Here is an 18,645-nt window from a genome sequence, read left to right as displayed (position 1 = left end):
AGTGCTAAGTTACAACACTATACTTTCCGTTCCTAAGAGTTGAGCTTGCTAATTTTATAGAAAATGCTCCAAAAATCACCAATACCCCAAAAAGCATTCAGGCTTATCTTTACCTGACGGCTATGCTAACACGGGGAGCCATAACCAACAGCTGGTCAACTATGTGGTGCAGACCATCCAAGAGGTTCGTGCATCAGTTTTAGTGAGTCAAATTCTTGTGTCTTACTCATTTGTTAATTTGCGCTGATGGGCAGATGTGCAAACTGTGGATGCTAGCTTTAGCCGATAATTTATTAATCTACTCACTTATCCAAATGTTGCCATTTCTGGTTTGGAAAGGCCAATATGTCACCTGCAAAAAATCTAACACTTGAAAATGAGGAGACCAGAAACCACTGCATGATGTCATAATGTCTATATCGTTAGTTTTAGCTAGATACTGTGGCGTTGGCTTTTTTTTTTAGCCCTCTGGGTTGCAGCTTGGATCTGACACACCCTATTTTCCATCATCTAAAAATGTTCTCTAAACCCTAGATCAATGATTTGTGAAAATGTCTCCTTCATTGCTATTGTCTGCTTCTTTACCTCAGCCTCTGTTTGGGCTTACTTTCCATACCGAGTGATAAGTAATTAGAATATGGACTAGTAATTAACAGCAGATTCTCAGTTGATGAAGTCTAGTGAGAGCCGAGGAGCGGAGGCTGGCATGCAGCTGCTGGTGAGATCATCATCGTGCCTTACAAATGGAAACAATGGATGCTGTCTGTGCCTCGCTCCTTCTAGGCCTTCCGCTCAATTGGAAAATCAATGAGAGAATAGAGACCCACACTCGACTGGAGCGGCCCAAAAGTCAGACTAGAAATCGAAACATGAGGGATAGCATGATGTAATTAAATGAAACAGTGCTGCATAAGTACTCTGAGACAAAACCTCAGCTCAACCATAATCAGCTTCATTTTCAGTGCCTGAAAGTCCCATAGCCGGTCATCATCTCCAAGCGATCACGTGCAGCTGCGTATCCTGAGATCAGATCATGCAGCCACTTCCAGACATGACATACCTTCAGGTCTGCCCTGCTTCCCATCCCTATCACTGTTTCTGGGTTTCATAATCATTACTCAGCACGTTAGTCATGTGTGTGGCATGGCTGGGAATGACCCTGGAGTTAGTGTTATAATGATGATTCACAAAGGAAAAACTTGAAGCCAGACTGTTATCCTCCCTCTCCAATCACGCAACAGTGCATATGTTTAAGCTCACCCCCACCTCACGCATGACAAACCAGGCAACCTTTAACTTAACTATCGCTGTCATCCAGCCTGTACATCCCTCTTTGTCAAGAAAACAGATGATCAGCGCATGGGAAGACCTGCATAATTCAGTGCCACCAAAGAGGTGCCGTGGTGCTAAAAATAAACTGTAATCCTGTCAGGTGAACACTGTGATAAATGGAAGGTCGTGAGAGGAGCTCATAGGTCCCGGAGCATTTGAGTAATACAATTTTCATGAAAGAACAAATTAATTACAGTTTCCAGGTAATTGAGCTATTCCTACAAAGCTCCTGCTACACCAAAAGTGACTGCGGAAGAAATTAGTGAAGAGATTGCCAAAAGCTGGTTTAGAAATACTGCATCTGGGAATGGAAGCATGTCTGTTTAGCTTCGTGGCGAGGTATCTTTGCGAATGTCAGCTTCACCGAAATGTCAGCCTCCTCTCATTACCATACAAAGAAGATTGTAATCAGATTTTGTATGCAAAAAAAAAAAAAAGAAAGTGACTCGAGACTCTCCGCCTGCTTCATCACTTCTGACTATACTACCCTTTGAGATCCATAAAGCATGTCCAGGGGTTGTTTCCTGGACCGGGGCTTCTAACTGTGTCTACCAGCTGCTCGTTGACTTTGGAACTCAGAGGAGCTCTCCTTTCTCTCTCACCCTGGGCATTTCTCTTGTTGTTGTTTTTTGGTGAGGGAAAACGAATAAACTTGTTCCCTAGAGGCCTTGGTTATTCAGTCAGCAGCCCACACAGATAGGAAGCTACCCCCCCCCCCCCCCCCTCTGTTGGGCAAGCAGAGAAATGGATTTCAAAGAAAAGTACTTCTTCTCGCAGAGTACGGATTGCTCTATGCAACTCCTTGGCAACTCAATTATAAGCCAATCAAGCAGCGAGAGATAGAGCTTTTGAGTCTTTGCCGTTTCTTTAAAGCCCCCCCCCCTCCGCCAACTCTCACACACACACCCCTCCTTCCCTCCCAGGCCTTATAAACCACATGTCTTCTTTCTACACCTACACAAAACTGACAAGGCTTTAGCCTCGAAATACATATCATGTGGCCTTGCTGCACATCTGAGTCATGCAGAGACAATACACCTAATGATCACGCCTACAGCTCCTACTGCCAATGAGGTATAATTAGAAAACTTCAAACTAAGCCACACTTGCGCAAACAGATACAGAAATACAACGTCTGTCTGAACACATGCAGTGCATCCGAAAAGTCTTCACAGCGCTTCACTTGTTCTTCACATGGATTAAATTAATCTTTTTTGTAAGAATTTCCCAATACTTTTTTCACTTTGTGATTATGAGGCATTGTGTGTAGAATTTTGAGGTGAGAAATTGAATTTAAGGCTGTAACATGACAAAATGTGAAGCAAGTGAATATTTTCCACACCCACAAACTTACACACCAAATCAGATGTAATCAAATCAGACCATCCAGACGCCTTCTGTTGATTTCAGTGTGTCGGCCTGATTGCATTCACACCAGGCTTTAACTGGCTGATGTTACAAGCCCGAGCCCACGACTGATTCTCTTTCTGCCTTCCTACTTCCATTACATTGTGGAACCACCGGACCTGCGCGCACTGGCATTTGTGGGGCATAGGGCTTTTGACTCATCAGTTTGCCTCATAACAGGAAGGGAGAAAACATCTCAGGCGCACGCACACTCAGAGAGAAAGTCACATGTATTCTGGACTGTGCCGGAGCAGGAAAAACTCGTGGGAGACAAGGACACACTGAAGCCTTGCCCACATATCAGCCTGCCACTGCTTTATGGAAAGATTGTGGGTGATTTCTTACCCCACCTGGCATGTTTATGGCTCAGGTTGTGTGTCCCACCAGATATGAGTTACTGTGCACCGGCATGTCCCAGAATGTGTGTTGTCATTTATCTATAGGTGGGCTCGAGTCCAAACACTTATGCAGGGGGAAAGAATAACAATATGGCAAATGCGCAGCAGATACAAGCTTTCGTTCTGTTTGATCAGCAGAGTCTGGAAACGCAGAGCCTCCCTTTAGGCCTGCGATTAGGAGTCATAATTCACACCTTCCTCGCAGTCATTACATCACCCATTAGACATGACTCAGCCTTTCATCTGCAGATGACAAACGGCTTATCATCTGTGAGTGATCTATTTACCCAAGCTCCGCTGTGCACTCAGTTTCTAAATGTTGGCTGTCGGTTTATGTATATAGGTCAGCAAGTTCTGTCCTGTGCTCTGGGCTAAAAGGAGTCCCACTAGTAATCATTATCTGGGCCTGTTTGTTTTCACTGCGGTCTCTGCGGCGTAGGATGGACTCTGCTTTGCATCCAAGCGCCCTGGCAGCCCGCCTTCTCTCCATGACCCGTGCAACCCCGGTCTGTTAGCGCAGCCTCAGCACCGTTCTTCTGCTTCTAACAAGCAGCCATTAATAAATCATGCTTTGCTCATTACCCAGGCCCTGTTATCAGGTTGTGTCTGTGAAATTGATCTAGTCTGTGCACTTCTTCGCGGGAGACTCTGCACTCGTGTCCCTCACATCTTGCGAGGCATCGCTGTCAGCCACTTGTCCCTCCCCTCCTAACCTTCTCCTCGCCCTTCACCTCTCCTCTTTCCCTTTTTTTTTTTTTTTTTTTTACCTCAATTCCACTGTTGGACTTACTTTCATTACAGCGTTACAGCGATTTGGTTATGCCCACCACCGTGATAGTTTGTAGGAGTTTAAAACAAATGAGCGTAAGGTGATTAAAGTATGTAAAACTGGGAAGCGAGATCGCACAATCACGAACGCTCATTTTTACCCACCGACAAAACGTCTCTGCTAATCAGAAATATTTTGGCACGCACATGTCCTGAGATTGTCTGAGTCTGAGCACCCACGAGTGTTCCCAATTAGCCCCGCCACTCATTTCGTTCCCAGAGGCTCTTCTCCTCCATTAAACTTAATGAGATCCATTCAGAGAAAACAACCCCAAGGCCAAGTCTTCCTATTAGAGCATTTTCAGTGAAGCCTTTACAGTAAACTGCTTTGCTATTGGTCCAGGCTGAAAATATGTCAGACTGGCCATTTGAATGCAGATGTTAAACACCTGCCTTGGCTAATGCACTAAACGCCAGCACAGACCCAGCTTCCTCCATCCACTACTGGCACATGCAGTCGTTTTAGCCAGCAGACAGGAAGTAAGTTCCTTTGTTATTAAATGGGAACTGGCTGAAGCTGACAGGATTTGATTTTGTTTCTATTTGCAGACCAAAAGAAATCAGGGGGACTTACTGTAAAAGCCCCTTGAGCCTGTAGACAGGAACAAAAGTATTCTGTCTCTGTATTTGACTGTCTTTTTTGTTAGTCTTCATCCATCCACATCCTTTGGGCGGCCAGGACAGAGTGAGAGAATAGCAGAGTGGAACCTCATTTATTGCTCCCATCTGTTTATGTCTTTATATTTCTGGAGCGGGATTGACCGGCATTCTGTGGCATGCAGATATTCCTTCCCCGCTCTTCGCTCTGAATCATTAAGGGAAGCACACTACTGTATATAATGTTGGCAGGAAAAGTAGGTAGATTCTGTGTGGCTTTAGTCTCAGCAGAGCTGGAGCCCTGCTAAGATAACCCTGGCTCTGATTGCCTAAAAAATGCACACGCTAAAGTGTCTCGTCTGCTCACACTCCCATAAAGGATTTGACTGTTGTCGCACATGCTCAAGCCGACTATCTCCTCTGAGTCGATGCAGTAATCTGCTCGAGAGTCTGGTCGCCATCCGTCGGGGCTCGAGCCCATCTCACGTCAGCATCAAAGGCTTCGTCTTTCCCCGTGATCTTGGAAATCTGTTCCACCAACGCCCAAGCTTCTTGCATTTCTCTTGTTTTTCGGGGGGGGTTTTAAACGGTGTCCGCACGCAATACCATTACTCCTCATTACCGTCAGCTCAGCCTGTCAAAAGACAGTGTTAGTGCTTGTTAAAATTAAGCACGCTACTTTTACACCGAGGGCTTGGGATTCTTTGAAAGTTTTGCAGGTCGACACCACACCCACTCTTTTTCTTTGCCTCTGCTGTGGATGATGGGATGATAGGTGAGGTCCAAGGAGCCTCTGCAGTGGTCAGAGCGAGCTCATTTATTATTGCTGGTGGCTGAAAAATTATACCTTTATCCCGCTGGTAAACTAATCAACGGGATCAAAGCAAGTTTTGAAGGCCGTTCCTGCCGCAGACACAGAAGCCGCGGGGACATATATATATGTAAGGACGAGGATTCTGTCTTTCCTGGCAGTGATGGTGGTGGTTTTAAACAGGCATGATGGCTGGCAGACACAGACTGCGCTCCCTTTTCCAGGTCTGATGGAAACCAGCCCCACTCTCTGTCCAGCATCATCTCTGAGTGCAGCACCCATGCACTGAGCAAAATATACGTACACACAGACATTCACTCCTCCACCTCTCTGACCCTGCTACCTCTGGCTGTCTCCTTGTGAAAATATAATAGCCCTGCAGTAATGTACTGCAGTTCATGATTACTTTATAAAGCCCTGCATATTTTAAAGACACATCATTTGATATTCAGTCTGTATCTTTCTTTCCCGCTCACGGGTTCTGATGATGTGATTGCAGACCCTGTTTTATTCACTTCTATCCAATGAGCTCTCGCGTCCCTTCGCCGGAAATTAAGTTGTCGTCCTGTCTCTGCTTCATTAATGCGAATATCATTTTATTGCTGTTTATTAAATTCCAGGTAGCTGCTGATGAGGCTATGACCGGAGGTGAATCAGATAGCAGGGACTCATTTTTAACTCTCCAACTTGTCTTGTGTATTATTAATATAGGCTGTGCGCTGAAAGCCGTCTTTACAAAAGTTATCAGGCAAAGAGCTTTACATTGTAGCACTTTTTGCCCAGGCTAATCAGCGAAACACTAAAGGAGAAAGTAAAGTGATGGGCAAACTCACTGTAAACTTGTCTCTCCTCTCTTCACCCTTTTCAGGTGGACCTTGGGTTCCTGCGGTTCGTCTCGGCCATCGGCACCCAGGGCGCCATTTCCCAGGAGACCCAGAGGGTTTACTTTGTCAAGTCCTACAAAGTGGATGTCAGCTCTAATGGAGAGGACTGGATCACTTTGAAAGAAGGCTCCAAACAGAAGGTATATTCCTCAAGAATTAAAAGTTTCTTTTGAGCCACGAGTGGTGTACCGGCACCACCTCTGTGTTATGAACTATTTTTGCAGTGAAAAAGCTTTATTTATTCAGATAAATGAACAGAACCCAGAGCAGTTCAGGCACCAGTGATCACAATGTGAGATTGATCAGTTCAGATGCAGCATGAAAGAAGGAGCCGAGGTGAAGGAGGTTTATGGTCAGCTTCCACAACTGCTGCAACTATGCCCTCGTTAAAGAAGCTTTAATAGCGTGTCCTACAGGCTGGGATTACAACTAAGCTTAACTCCATGACCTGTCTGAACTAATGTTGTGCTCACTTTCTGATAGTGTTTCTAGATGCTTTGGCTGTAGCTCTTCATAAGACTGTTTTGGAAGAAACTAAATCATCAAAATAGCTGACGTTCACTCCTCCTTGACCAGTGACTGTGTCATGAAAATCCACCCATGCACATGTGCTACGCTTGGAATATCCCGTCCAAACAGCACATCTAGCTGATTTAGATTGCGGTCTTTTCAAAGTTGCTTACGAACTCAACTAAAGGGGAAATACCGGGCTGTATGTACTTAAACCACATTCCCCCAACATGTAATTATACACTTTAAATCAGTAGGGTAATATACCCACTCTCCGTGTAAGCGCATGACATTTACAGCAAAAACGACGGCAATAAAGTCCCTGCAAGGAGGACCGTGCTGGAATGTTTCCTCTGTTTTATGTCAGGGACCTGTCAATTTTTCATTTAAGAAGCAGGGAAAAACAAAGACTTGACAGACCAGAGATAAAGAGGAGCGGGAGCGATGGTTGTTGTGTTTGAGCAGCTGGCAGAGAGGGACAAGAAAAGGAAGGAAGAGAGGGATAGTATGCTTGACCGGAGTGAGACAGGCGATGACCACTGATTGCAGATCAGCCTGTCAAACAGGTTTTTGTCCATCTGGAAGCCTCTCTGTGGGTGTCCAGAGGGCAAGGGAAGAATGTGTGTGTCCATGTAAATACCACAATTTCCAATCAAGAGTGTGAGGCTACCACTCATATCAAGAAGTTTTCAAAGGCAACAGAGCATCCAAGCACGATTGTTTGTGCTGCTGTGTACATGTCCCCCAAGCCCTCTCCAAAGTTCACTGTCACTTCTATAAAGTGGCAGCTTAAAGGTACCGTGGTAAACTCAGCCTGCGTTTTCCAGGCTCTAAAGTGCTTTTGTGCAGAGGGGCACCATTTGGTACATGCTGAGACTGCAGTTTGGCATCTTAGCGCAGCTCCGGAAAAAGCCACTTTACAGTTAGCGAGAGGAGACTCAGCATGACTTTTGAGAGAGTGGAAGGTTTTCTTACAGGTTCCCCTTAGTGATGTCCCTGTACTCAAGGAGTGCATGGCAAGCAGTTGGACACAGCTGCATGAACTACTCTTAGTTTTTTACTTTAGAGTTGATTAGCCAAACTACCAAACTTACTGCCTTTCTAACTCTTTTCCATCCTGCTCACTTCAGCTGGGTTCCTCTTTGCCTCATTGCCGCTAAGTCACGGAGGTCAGGAGGTCATGTGGTCACTGCTGTGATTCAATTACCCGGAATGAACTGTGACGGACTGCGGGGAGTTGTTTGGCTGGGTGGCCAGCCTACTCATATGATGCTAGTAAACTGTCAACAGACCTAAAGGGGGGACAGTGACGTCTGTGACCTTTCAACAAGACACTGCAGTAAAACCTCCAACTGATCAGGAAACAGAGGACAGTGAAAGAGCATCTTGAGCCAATCTGGTATATCTCGTCTCAGGTTTCATAGTCACATTACCCAGCCTGTGGGGACTGCTACATATGGAGAAAGAGGAAACATTTAAACCATCTCATTAAAAAAGTGGCCATAAAGCTTGCCTTCCAATGCTACATCTTGTGTAAACTTAATGCAGATGAAGGCCGATCTCTGAGCTCCAGTGAATTCTGTCTCCGTCTCGTAGAAATTCTGCATCTCAGCAGCTCAGCATATTCTATTGATAACTTACTTCCCTCCTGCATCTTTCACAGGTTTTCCAAGGCAACACCAACCCAACTGACGTTGCCAAGACGAAGCTTCCCAAGCCCACGCTGACGCGCTTCGTTCGGATACGTCCCGTTACCTGGGAAACAGGCATCGCACTGCGCTTCGAGGTGTACGGCTGTAAGATATCAGGTTGGTTGCTGCTGAGATCACATACACATTCATACAGTGACTCCATATTCCATTTTCATACGCCTAATCAGCTTACACCACAGACTCTAGTCAGAATTTCTGCTCTCTTGCGGCAACCTAGTTGATATTTCCCATCCAGGCCTCACTGGTGCAAACACCTCCCTCCTTATCTGCTTCCTTTAAGGCTAAAGCAAGCTGTTGCATAATAGAGAAGTGGTGCATGAAGGAGGATTGCCTATTTATGTCTCCCCATGTTTAGATGTACCTCATCCAATATATATGAAGCCAACAGCTTGCAGGCAGAGTGAGCTGAAGCCGGGTGGGCTCTGTTTGGGCCCATCCCTCCTGCAGATCTTTCCTCAGCCTCCTCTTTAGTCTGGCTTTGCTTTTAAAGCTTTGATTTTGTTTGTCTCATCTTTGCCTTTTTTTTTTTGTTGATGTTATTTTAATGTGTGGTATGTGCATGTGTGTGCGGCTCCCTTTCGTATGGTTTTTAGCACATCTGCCTGACTCTCTGCGGGATTATGAACATGTGTATTGAATTCTAATTAGCACTTGGATGTGTGTTTTGTTCCCCTGCACTTACAAATGAAATGGACAGGGACAAAAAATATGAAAGTAAGCCTCTTGTATTTTTTCCAATGTTGTGAGCGCCCAGGATTAAAATTAGGGGTGGAATTATTTGCAGCCAGCTAAATGTGAGCCGGTCGAGTGTTGTTTTTTAAAAAAAAACTTTTAATGGAGCTTTGTAGCTCTCTGGTACATATGCAGAGCACTGTGGGTACAGCAGGGTTACAGATGGGGCGTGTGTTTCGGGGCGCACGACCAGACCGCTGCGCAGAGCATAAACACATCACAGGATCGAAGTCACCACAGGGCCTCGGGAATGACGTCAGCACCCCTGGGTGCTCTGAAGACACTGCCAGCTTCACTGCATGCTAGCAGAGAACGAGAAGCTCTGAGGCTCTTGAGGGCTGCATAAACTCAGTGACTCACTCCGTTCTACACTTAGTTACAAATCCTTGATACAAGATCTTGAGTAACTAGTGCTTTTAAAGTGCTCTTAAAGTTCATCGCCGCTTTTCTCACCAAAAAAGGACTTTTCAAATCTGCATTTTTTCCAAGTTTTCCCCTTCCAGTTTTTCTTTAAAGCCATAACTTAGGCATCACAGGAGAGGAGGAGTAAAATCCCAGAATGCGGCAAGATGTTGTCCCTTAAATCATCATGGTCGCGTGCCGATCTAAACAGCTACTCATTAATGAACAAGATCCGCCACCCTGTTGTTAGTAAATATGCCGCGGTGTATAAATATCACTGATAAACCACCGATGCTCCACCCAAACCCTGAGCATGGCCCACATAGCCGCGTATCACCTTGTGCTTGCTCCCCTGGGTGTGCCGCTGCGTGCATGGCATCGCAGCTGAAGTCAATTAACAGCTCCAGATGACCCAGGCACTCGGGCAGAGCGTCTAAGCTCAGATCAGTGTCTCTCACACGCACTATCACACATGTGTACCTTTCTCTGTATCCTCCCACTTCAAAGGGGGTTCAGTATGCCTTTGCTCTGCCAGGGGCCAGCTCGCTGATCGCTCTCAAACAGATTCTGGCCAAAGATGAAAGAAAGTGGGAGAAAAATAAAACAGTCGAGGAGCATTCGCACAGCCAGCATTTGTTACATGAGCTCCAATTTGGACCTTTTCGAGAATGCGGGAGCAGAGATTTGTCCCACGGGTTCTCACAGGAGCCGGTTTAGATAATCGGAGACAGAGAAAAAGAGAGAGAAAGACAAGTCTGAACGGGGCCTTGTTTTCTCCAAGTTTTCGCTGACTTTTCCCAGACGCAGCTACGCTATTGATTCCTGCTGCGGTACAGTGAATGCTCTGTCTCATACAGACACAGAAGATGTAATAATGCTGGGATTTATCCCTCCGTGGGAGCCAGATAGTAAATATATTATTGCTTAGCACAGGTCTCTGACTCAGTGTCTTGGGATTAAATGCTGGAGGAAAGATAGGACGAGACACACAGGAAGATTTAAGCCCAATAAAAGCTGCTAATACAAGTGTCAGACTTCGAGTGGCAGCTCGTGGAAAAGTTTTGTGGACTCCTGTGGATTCTTTCTAGCTATGCAAAGAAGAATTTCTGAAGTATATAATATTTACTGCAGTCTCTCTATCGCGCTGCAGTTCAACCTTCTGTTTGGGTGGGGCAGCCAATTAAAGGACAGATAGCTTTAAGTAAAGGTGACCTCTCACTTTAAGAGAGAGGAGAGCTAAAATGGCTTGTTTCAGACATAATGTGGACTGAGGCCCAGCAAACATTGGGATTATTTTTAATTATGAATCATGCAAAGTTCCTCTAGTAGAGAATGTAAATGCAAAGCTGGAAGAGAGTGTAATCACTCTCCTTTACAGTGTTTACAGCATAAGTAAGTTGCTGTGCATGACTTTTACAACATCTCAAAAAGACAATCCCGTCTTGGGTTCAGAACTATTGTGTCCTTATCAATCACTCGCATGGTACAAAATTATTTCACAGATTTCACAAAACATTTGATAAAAGAATATGAACATAATTATGTCTATCTACAGATAAAGCATAACTTTCTCCTTAGGTCAGTTCATACAGCTAAAAATTACAATAATCCTAAATTCAGAGCAGCCCACCAGTGTGACAGAGCTTTAAAAACTTATTATCTGAGACAAATTTGTTTTTATTTTCACATGTAGTGTTAGAGTTTGCTGGGTTTTGACTGTTGTTGCTGGGTTTTGACTGTTCTAACCAGAAATTTCTACATCCATGTACAGTCAATAAGTTTTCATTGGAATTATATCTGGCCAGCTTTCGTGTAATATCAAGGCAAAAACATGAAAATGGACAAAAAAGAGTTTAAGGTTAAAGCATTCAGATGGTTCTACAAGCAGTAGCGACGAATTGGTGCCCTTCGACTTCATTATACAAGGGGATGTCACTGGAAACAAGGCTTGAGGAAAGAAAATGAAAAAAACAGCTTTCTCTCTTTTAAACAAACTGGAGATAGAATCAAAGATCATAAAATATACAAAAAGTTAAGCTAGAGATGATCACAGAGGTAGAATACAAAAAATAATACAATGAAAGAGGAGAAAAAAGTTTGGAACTTTGGACAGGAAACAACAAGGTGTTCAAAGATGCAGCCCCACAGATGTTAACAGCTGCGGAGCAGAAGGTAGACGAGTGCAGCAGCAGCAGCAGATAAAACACAAAGAGAATGTGTTTTTGTGTGTATATGAGTCTATAGAGGGAGGGGCAGAGAGATGAAAAGAAAAACTGCTCCCAGAATGCAGGAGATGGAAACACCAACAGAGAGGAGGGTTTTAATTGGCTGCCTGGAGACAACCGCTTCAGGCAGAAGAATTAGTATGCATGAGATCTGCAGGCAGAGAGACACAGAGAAAGAGAATAGAGGCAGAGATCACAGTAACATCACAACGAGTTTGGGGAATAGTTGTCCTCACTTTGACTTTGACTATCCATGATGATGCCCCTGTATGAACTCAAATTCACTGAAGCAGAGCCGTGGCAAGCCTGATGCTGAACCTCAAGCCTTTGGATGCAGATCGCATGTTTTATTTTTCCATCTATCCGCTCTCTAGGTTTTCTTTTGTTTGTGTCAAAAAGCTAAGCACCTTTTGCTTTCCCATTTGCCTTTCAGAGTACCCGTGTTCAGGCATGCTGGGCATGGTATCAGGCTTGATTAATGACAACCAGATCACCGCGTCCTCCCATACAGACCGGAGCTGGGTACCAGAGAATGCCCGCTTGCTAACAAGTAGGACAGGATGGACCCTGCTGCCCCAGCCACAGCCCTTCACTAATGAGTGGCTGCAGGTGGATCTCGGCGAGGAGAAGCTAGTGAGGGGCTTGATCATCCAGGGAGGGAAGCACCGAGAAAACAAGGTGTTCATGAAGAAGTTCCGCCTGGGCTACAGCAACAATGGCTCGGACTGGAGGATGGTGCTCGACACCAGTGGAAACAGGCCGAAGGTGGGTTTTTCTCTCTTACCTTGCACAGTGCCCAACAATACTTGGGTATGTGTTCAGTTCTGCTATCAAATCAGAAGATTAGTCTTAATCAAAGCTCTCTTGTATCATTTTTCAATTCATGCACCCAGGATTTTTTTTTTCAAGAGCAAGGATTGGAATTGACGTTTTGATTTAACAGAGGTTTTACCTTCAGCACTGTGGAAAATGATTTGAATACCAACTTCTAAAAATGTCTCTTAGACACGTCAGAGCATCGATTGTGATTATGACGCATTTAGTCAATTTTCACCCGACTACGCGCCGGGCAGTTGTGAGTCATTGAACAGTCATTGTGAGTCAATTTTAGGAGTGCTTTGAATCACATTAGGATAAGCATCTTGAGTCTCTCAGAGTCCTTCCCCCTGTTCTCTCCTCCTGCTTTGTATTCTGCATGACACACACACACCGTTCAACCCTTTCAATGGATAGTGAAACCTCTCCAGAGAGGAAGGAGGGGTGAAAGGGAGTCAGAGGGATGAGAGAGGAAAGAACGGGCAACAGTCGAGAAGTGACCAGAGATTTATCTCCCAGTGGCACTGCCTTGCGCTGAAGGCATACTTGCCAACACTTTGCTCGATGCATGCACACACTTACACACAAAGTATGTAAGTGTGTGCATACTCGCGGATGCAGGCACACACACCTCCGAGAAGAGCTGCAACAGCCTGTCCCCAATTACAAGTGTCCCTGACAGGGCATAAATCTGATCCAGATGGGCTGATGGTTGATTTATGAAGGGAGTGAGGAGGATCCATATCCCGGCTGTCCTAGTTAGTGTCCTTTCTCCTCTTGCCTAAGAGTTTCCCAGCATCTAAGGCTCACCAGGCGTCTTCACGTGATCAAACCCATTAATCCACTTCCGTCATTCCTCTATCTCTTTCTTGGCTTGCTTCTCCCACACTGCCTCCTCTTTTCCTTCGTTTATACCTTCCCACATGGAGGACCGGAGAAAGAGTTAAAGGAGCAGAAAGTTACCCTTGTCAGAGGTGTGAGTCATGTTGTCTTTGCCACTGGACTCCTGTGTCACTCACCTAGTCTGTGCTTTGGATATCAGCAAGATTACACATCTGGTCAGCTTATTTATTTATTTTACTTTTCATCTGTCCACCTACCCAAAACAACCAACCCTCTGTATCCATTTTCAGAATGTAGGAGTAATTTTGCTGTAGGGTACCTGCATTTGGGGGGCTGTAGCAGTCAATACTAATCTTTATCACTCTTGCCCTTTTCCCTGCCAGATATTTGAAGGCAACAGCAATTATGACACTCCTGAACTGAGGACCGTGGAGCCTCTGCTGACCCGTTTTGTCAGGATTTACCCAGAGAGGGCCACTCCTGCTGGGATGGGCCTGCGGCTGGAGCTGCTGGGCTGCGAGATTGAAGGTAAAGCTCAAAAACATGTAGGACTTTCAATAAAATCGATTGCATTGTGTGTCCTCTGTCTAAAATGCTCCTTTCTGTTTTGATGCACAACACTATAAAATAAATAGAGTAGTATTCCTATTGACGCTGGTGACATTTCCACCCGTGGTGCTCATTTCTCCACCAGCAACAATTATGTGTTTACCAGTGGTGGCGAAGTTACTCCCCCAGAGTGAAACCTTTCTTCGAGCAGTTGACATTTTCAGCTATAGTGATGCTTTTAGTCACGAAAATGACATTTTCACTCCCGTAGTTGACGCCAAGACTGTCTTCGATTGTGTTTCATTTTCTCCCCGTGATGATAACCTTAGTGGGCACACCTAGACCTCTCAGACTACATGCTCACATCTGACGTGTGTTGACTCACACGCAGGTGAGCAGTCTATCATCCTAGCTAATGGCATGGCTGTGAGGAGCTAGCGCGTCATGTCTTTGCCACAGTCCTGTTTATTTAAAGACGTGCATGAGCGCCCTCCTTATGTCGAGCCCACAGCTGTCCAGCTCCTGCTCTTTATCCTTACAAGGGATAGTTGTCTTGTCTCCCTGTAACATCAAAGCTGCCCCCAATAGCTAGCCACTTCTACAGGGGATCAAATGAAAGCCCACCTGGCCCACTAGGATTATTGCATCCTGGCCCTCATCGCACTCTTCCCAACCTCGGCACGTCTTTCTTCTTTCAAAGGACTGCGCCCACTTTGCTATCTTTAAAATTACCATTATTTTTTTTCCAGCTCTTTATCTGCCTCTCTCAAAGCTGATGTAGCACAAAAAACGCTCAGCAATATAAGCACACGGAGCATCCTAGCCCTAAGTGGATTTACATATTGGATTTCAGGGAGGCCCATTCTCTTGTAAGCCTCATGGACTCCCACCGGGAGCTTTAGTCAGATGATAATGCTTGTTTTCGCTGTTAATGCCAAATACACACAAACTCGCACAGATTTATGCACACAGACCAACCGCAATCACCTTGCCAAACATGTGGTTACAGTAAACTGTACACAGTCGGGTGAGTGCACAGGCAGGTGCGTCTCCTAGTGTGTACAAATGTGTTTGTGTGTGTATGTGTGTAGCAAGCCGTAGCAGGAGGCCGAAATCCTCATTTCTATGAGAGGCTCCCCTGACGCAGCGCTGACCCCATCCCTGACCTTCCCCACCCTGAATCTGACAGGAGCTGATCTGCCTCATATTTCATCTAGCAGAGAGAGCGAGCAAGAGCATTGGCTCACACACATGCACAAACACACTCAATCGCTCTCACGCACAACTACAGATATTGTACACATTTTTCAAGATGCTTGCCCCTGTCTGTCTTCGCCTCCCTTTTGTCGCCTCTCTCCTCGTTCCTTCTCCTCGGCCTGCACTGAGGAAGCCAGTTTAATCCTCAGACAGTGCAAACACTTATGAAAGGTTTGGACTACAGGAAGTGTTTTGTAGCTCCTATAACTATTGGAGGAAATACACTTTTTTGTGCGGCCATACAGTGCAGGAAGAAGGACTATCAAAAGTTCTTGGAACCCTGTTCGAAGAGCAAGAATATATGTCATGTCAGCTGTGTAGGAAAGAGCTGTAAAGTTGAAACAAATCGTGTAAAAACAGAACAACGGTGAAGTCCAAGATTTTTTAAGACTATGTGTGACGGGGGGAAAATGCAACACGATGTTCGCGCGTCAAAGCAAAACTGTCCTCCCACATTTCCTCTCACCTTGAGCTTCTCCACACAGTGAAGCAGTGACTGATGAGAAGAAAGTAAAAAATCCCCAAAGCTCTGTGTGTGTAAAAACTTGTCCTGACAAATGGCTATTTTGTCTGCGCCACACAGTTATACCCTGCTTTTACAACTCTGTTGTAATCCTGACACTTACAACACAACAAACACACGCTCAGTCTTGTTTTGTTTGCAGGTGTTTCTTTGTCAGCTGCTAGCTTGCTATTACGCCATTAGCGGCCCTACAGAAGTGGGAAAGCATATAAAAAAGACCTTAGAAGACATGTAGTTGTTGGGGAAGTTCCTCAGTGTGCAGATACCCTCAAGGAGTCCCGAGAAATATTGGGTCTGAAATCTCCAAAAGGCACACCGCTGTGTGGCACTGGACCATGGAGCGGATTTTGGGCCTTTCCCACATCCAAGTGAAGCAGGGCCATAATGATAGACTGGAATGGCCCTGCCTATATCCAGTCCCAAGTCCTGTTACTCCACCTTCTAGTTTCAAAGCCTTACGCACCATGTATTCGCTTCAGCTCTATTTATACACCCACACCTCCACAGCTTGATGAAAGGATGGATACTAATAGCTCAGTTCTACACTAACGCTCAGCATGGAACTGTGAGCACAGCAATCGAGCTTACAGAAATATATTTCACTGTTTCTTCTTCTTTTCTTTCCTTTTCTGTTTTTGTTTAAACTATATGCTTAAATCGTAGGCTTGAAAAGAAGGATTTCAGACAATTAACAAAAAGAAATGTGATGCTATTCAATAGATACTGGCCTTAAAAACAAAGGAAAACACTGTAACCTTTTTTTAAAGTAGTCGAAAAATCCCTTAAGCTAAAATCAGTGCACTTTCCATGTTTAACCTGTAATCTAACCTGTATTGTTTCCTCTCTCCCTTCGCCGTCACCTCTCCAGCTCCTACACTCCCGCCAACCACCGCAATCCCGAGCACCACCCCGTCTGACGAGTGTGATGACGACCAGGCGAGCTGCCACAGTGGCACAGGTGATGACTACGACGTGACAGGTGCTAACATCGCCTTCATGAGACTGCGACCAGCCCCTTCCCCTAAACCCTCCCTTCCCTAATTTTCCCTTGCTTTTGCTGTGGCTGGCGCTCGATCGTCTCCCTCGATTCTGCGCCATCACAGCTGCAGTCAGATTTTGATACCAAACCCAGTCTTCCATGTACTGTACCCTGCACACTGGCAAGCATGCATGCACCCTCGTGTGTCCTGGCAGCCACACAACTCTAATTTGCTGCGCCCCCGTTGCTACCACCTCCTCCTCTTCAGTCTACCACTTCTTACCTTAAGCTCTGAGCGCTCACCAGAAAGCATTGTTGCATTTGCACCTGAAATCAATTCACCCACATCTGTTCTCTATCATTTCATCTCTCACTTGCTTTTTGCTCTGGCTCCCTGCCTCCACTCACTCCTAGCTTACTTTTCCTTCTAACCAGTCAGCTATCTCAGCCTGCACCCCCCATTAACCAGCAGTCTCCAATGATGAGCATGGCACCGTCTCAGTCATGTGTATTGTATAAGTTCTTCCTGCTAGGAATACCAGAAAAAAGGCATTCATAAGAAAGAAGCCAGAGACACGGCATGCGTTGATACGCCAAGTTTAGCTAGCATGGGTACTTATTTAAAATGAAACTTAGTCAATTGCAAACCTAGGCTAACTGTGCTAACATTCTGTATTGTGACAGGTGGTAACATGATGCCAGAGAGCACTACTGCTGAAATGGATACCATCCCAGGTGAGCAAAAGATACCATATATACATATTTTTTAAGGTCAGTGCTTTCAAAGTTTGCACATCAGAGTGATGAAACATACAGCAGGGCAAATGTTTAACTGCTCATGGTTTGTTCTGAATTAATTTCATGAATTCATCAAGAGACACACCTGAGATAATGATTGCCAGCTCGAGCCAGCCTCTCTCCTCTGATGTGTGTCTGTTATTAAAGCTGATGATATGGCCCTGAGAGGCTCCCGCTGACAGGGTAAAGGGAGGCTACGTGATGCAAGACTAGCCGATGATTAGCACTGGTGCTCTGCTGCTGCCTTCTCAGCATAATCACTAATCACCAGGCTGACACCGACACACATACAGAGCGCGCACAGACCTGTAAAAGCCAGATGCAAATGACTGGAGGAAGTTAGGTGCACTTTGGGGCCCACATGCATGGACAGACACACATAGCCAGTGTCTCCTACAGCGGGCTGATGAGGCAGCAGTCAAGAAGCAGTGCCCCAGTCTGACCTTGGCTAATGGGCCGTAGGCTCCACCCAACCCCCTTTCTCTCAGTCAGCTGGCTCTGCGGTCTGTCTTCGATTTGGGGCACGAGCGATATTATTAGAGTAGCTCTAAGATGCAAATGTGTGTATGCATTTATGCACATTTTTGTGTGTGTATGTCTGTATGAGTCTAATGAAGTACAGGTAAACACCTATCTATTTGACTTTTCATCTCAAGACTCTCAAACCATGCATGTTAATAAGCTGTGTGTGTGTGTCCATGTGAATGTGTGTGTGTGTCTTGCATCTCAGGGGATATAGTTTCCACTCACATTCATGGAGAAATAAATATATATACATACATAATGGCCAAGTGAGTCACAGGCTCCTCTTAATGGAAAATGAAAAAGCCAAAGTCGTTTTAATTGGGAATGAAGTTTCTATGGGGAAAATGGTGGCTTGGACCCTAAAATGTGGTTGATATGTGATGGGAATTCCATCCTTTGTGTTTAATGGGTAAATAGCGTCATTGCCTGCAGAAGTTAGTTAAATCCTTCCCATTTTTTAAGGGAATATTAGCTCATAGATTCTGTCATTCAGAGAGTGGTATCTCTAAAGGCATTT

The 18,645-nt window shown here is 45.2% G+C and overlaps 1 protein-coding gene across 2 annotated transcripts in view; it reads left to right on the top strand.

The window, feature by feature from the left end:
- The window catches only part of nrp1a (neuropilin 1a), a 60,439-nt gene that overhangs the window by 38,693 nt on the left and 3,101 nt on the right, over positions 1 to 18,645 (top strand). The window contains exons 8-13 of one of the 2 annotated variants that reach the window (XM_040018783.1): positions 6,242 to 6,397; positions 8,431 to 8,575; positions 12,272 to 12,603; positions 13,881 to 14,025; positions 16,695 to 16,784; positions 17,490 to 17,540. In XM_040018783.1, coding sequence (XP_039874717.1) covers positions 6,242 to 6,397; positions 8,431 to 8,575; positions 12,272 to 12,603; positions 13,881 to 14,025; positions 16,695 to 16,784; positions 17,490 to 17,540 — 919 coding nt within the window. Of the gene's footprint in view, positions 1 to 6,241; positions 6,398 to 8,430; positions 8,576 to 12,271; positions 12,604 to 13,880; positions 14,026 to 16,694; positions 16,806 to 17,489; positions 17,541 to 18,645 lie in introns of both variants that reach the window. The other variant, XM_040018782.1, reaches the window with a different exon arrangement.

This window comes from Simochromis diagramma, unplaced genomic scaffold (assembly GCF_900408965.1).
Source record: "Simochromis diagramma unplaced genomic scaffold, fSimDia1.1 OVJJ01000717.1, whole genome shotgun sequence".
NCBI lineage: Eukaryota > Metazoa > Chordata > Actinopteri > Cichliformes > Cichlidae > Simochromis > Simochromis diagramma.
Note: the sequence above shows the minus strand (reverse complement) of the source record. Positions and strands in the feature narration are given on the sequence as shown.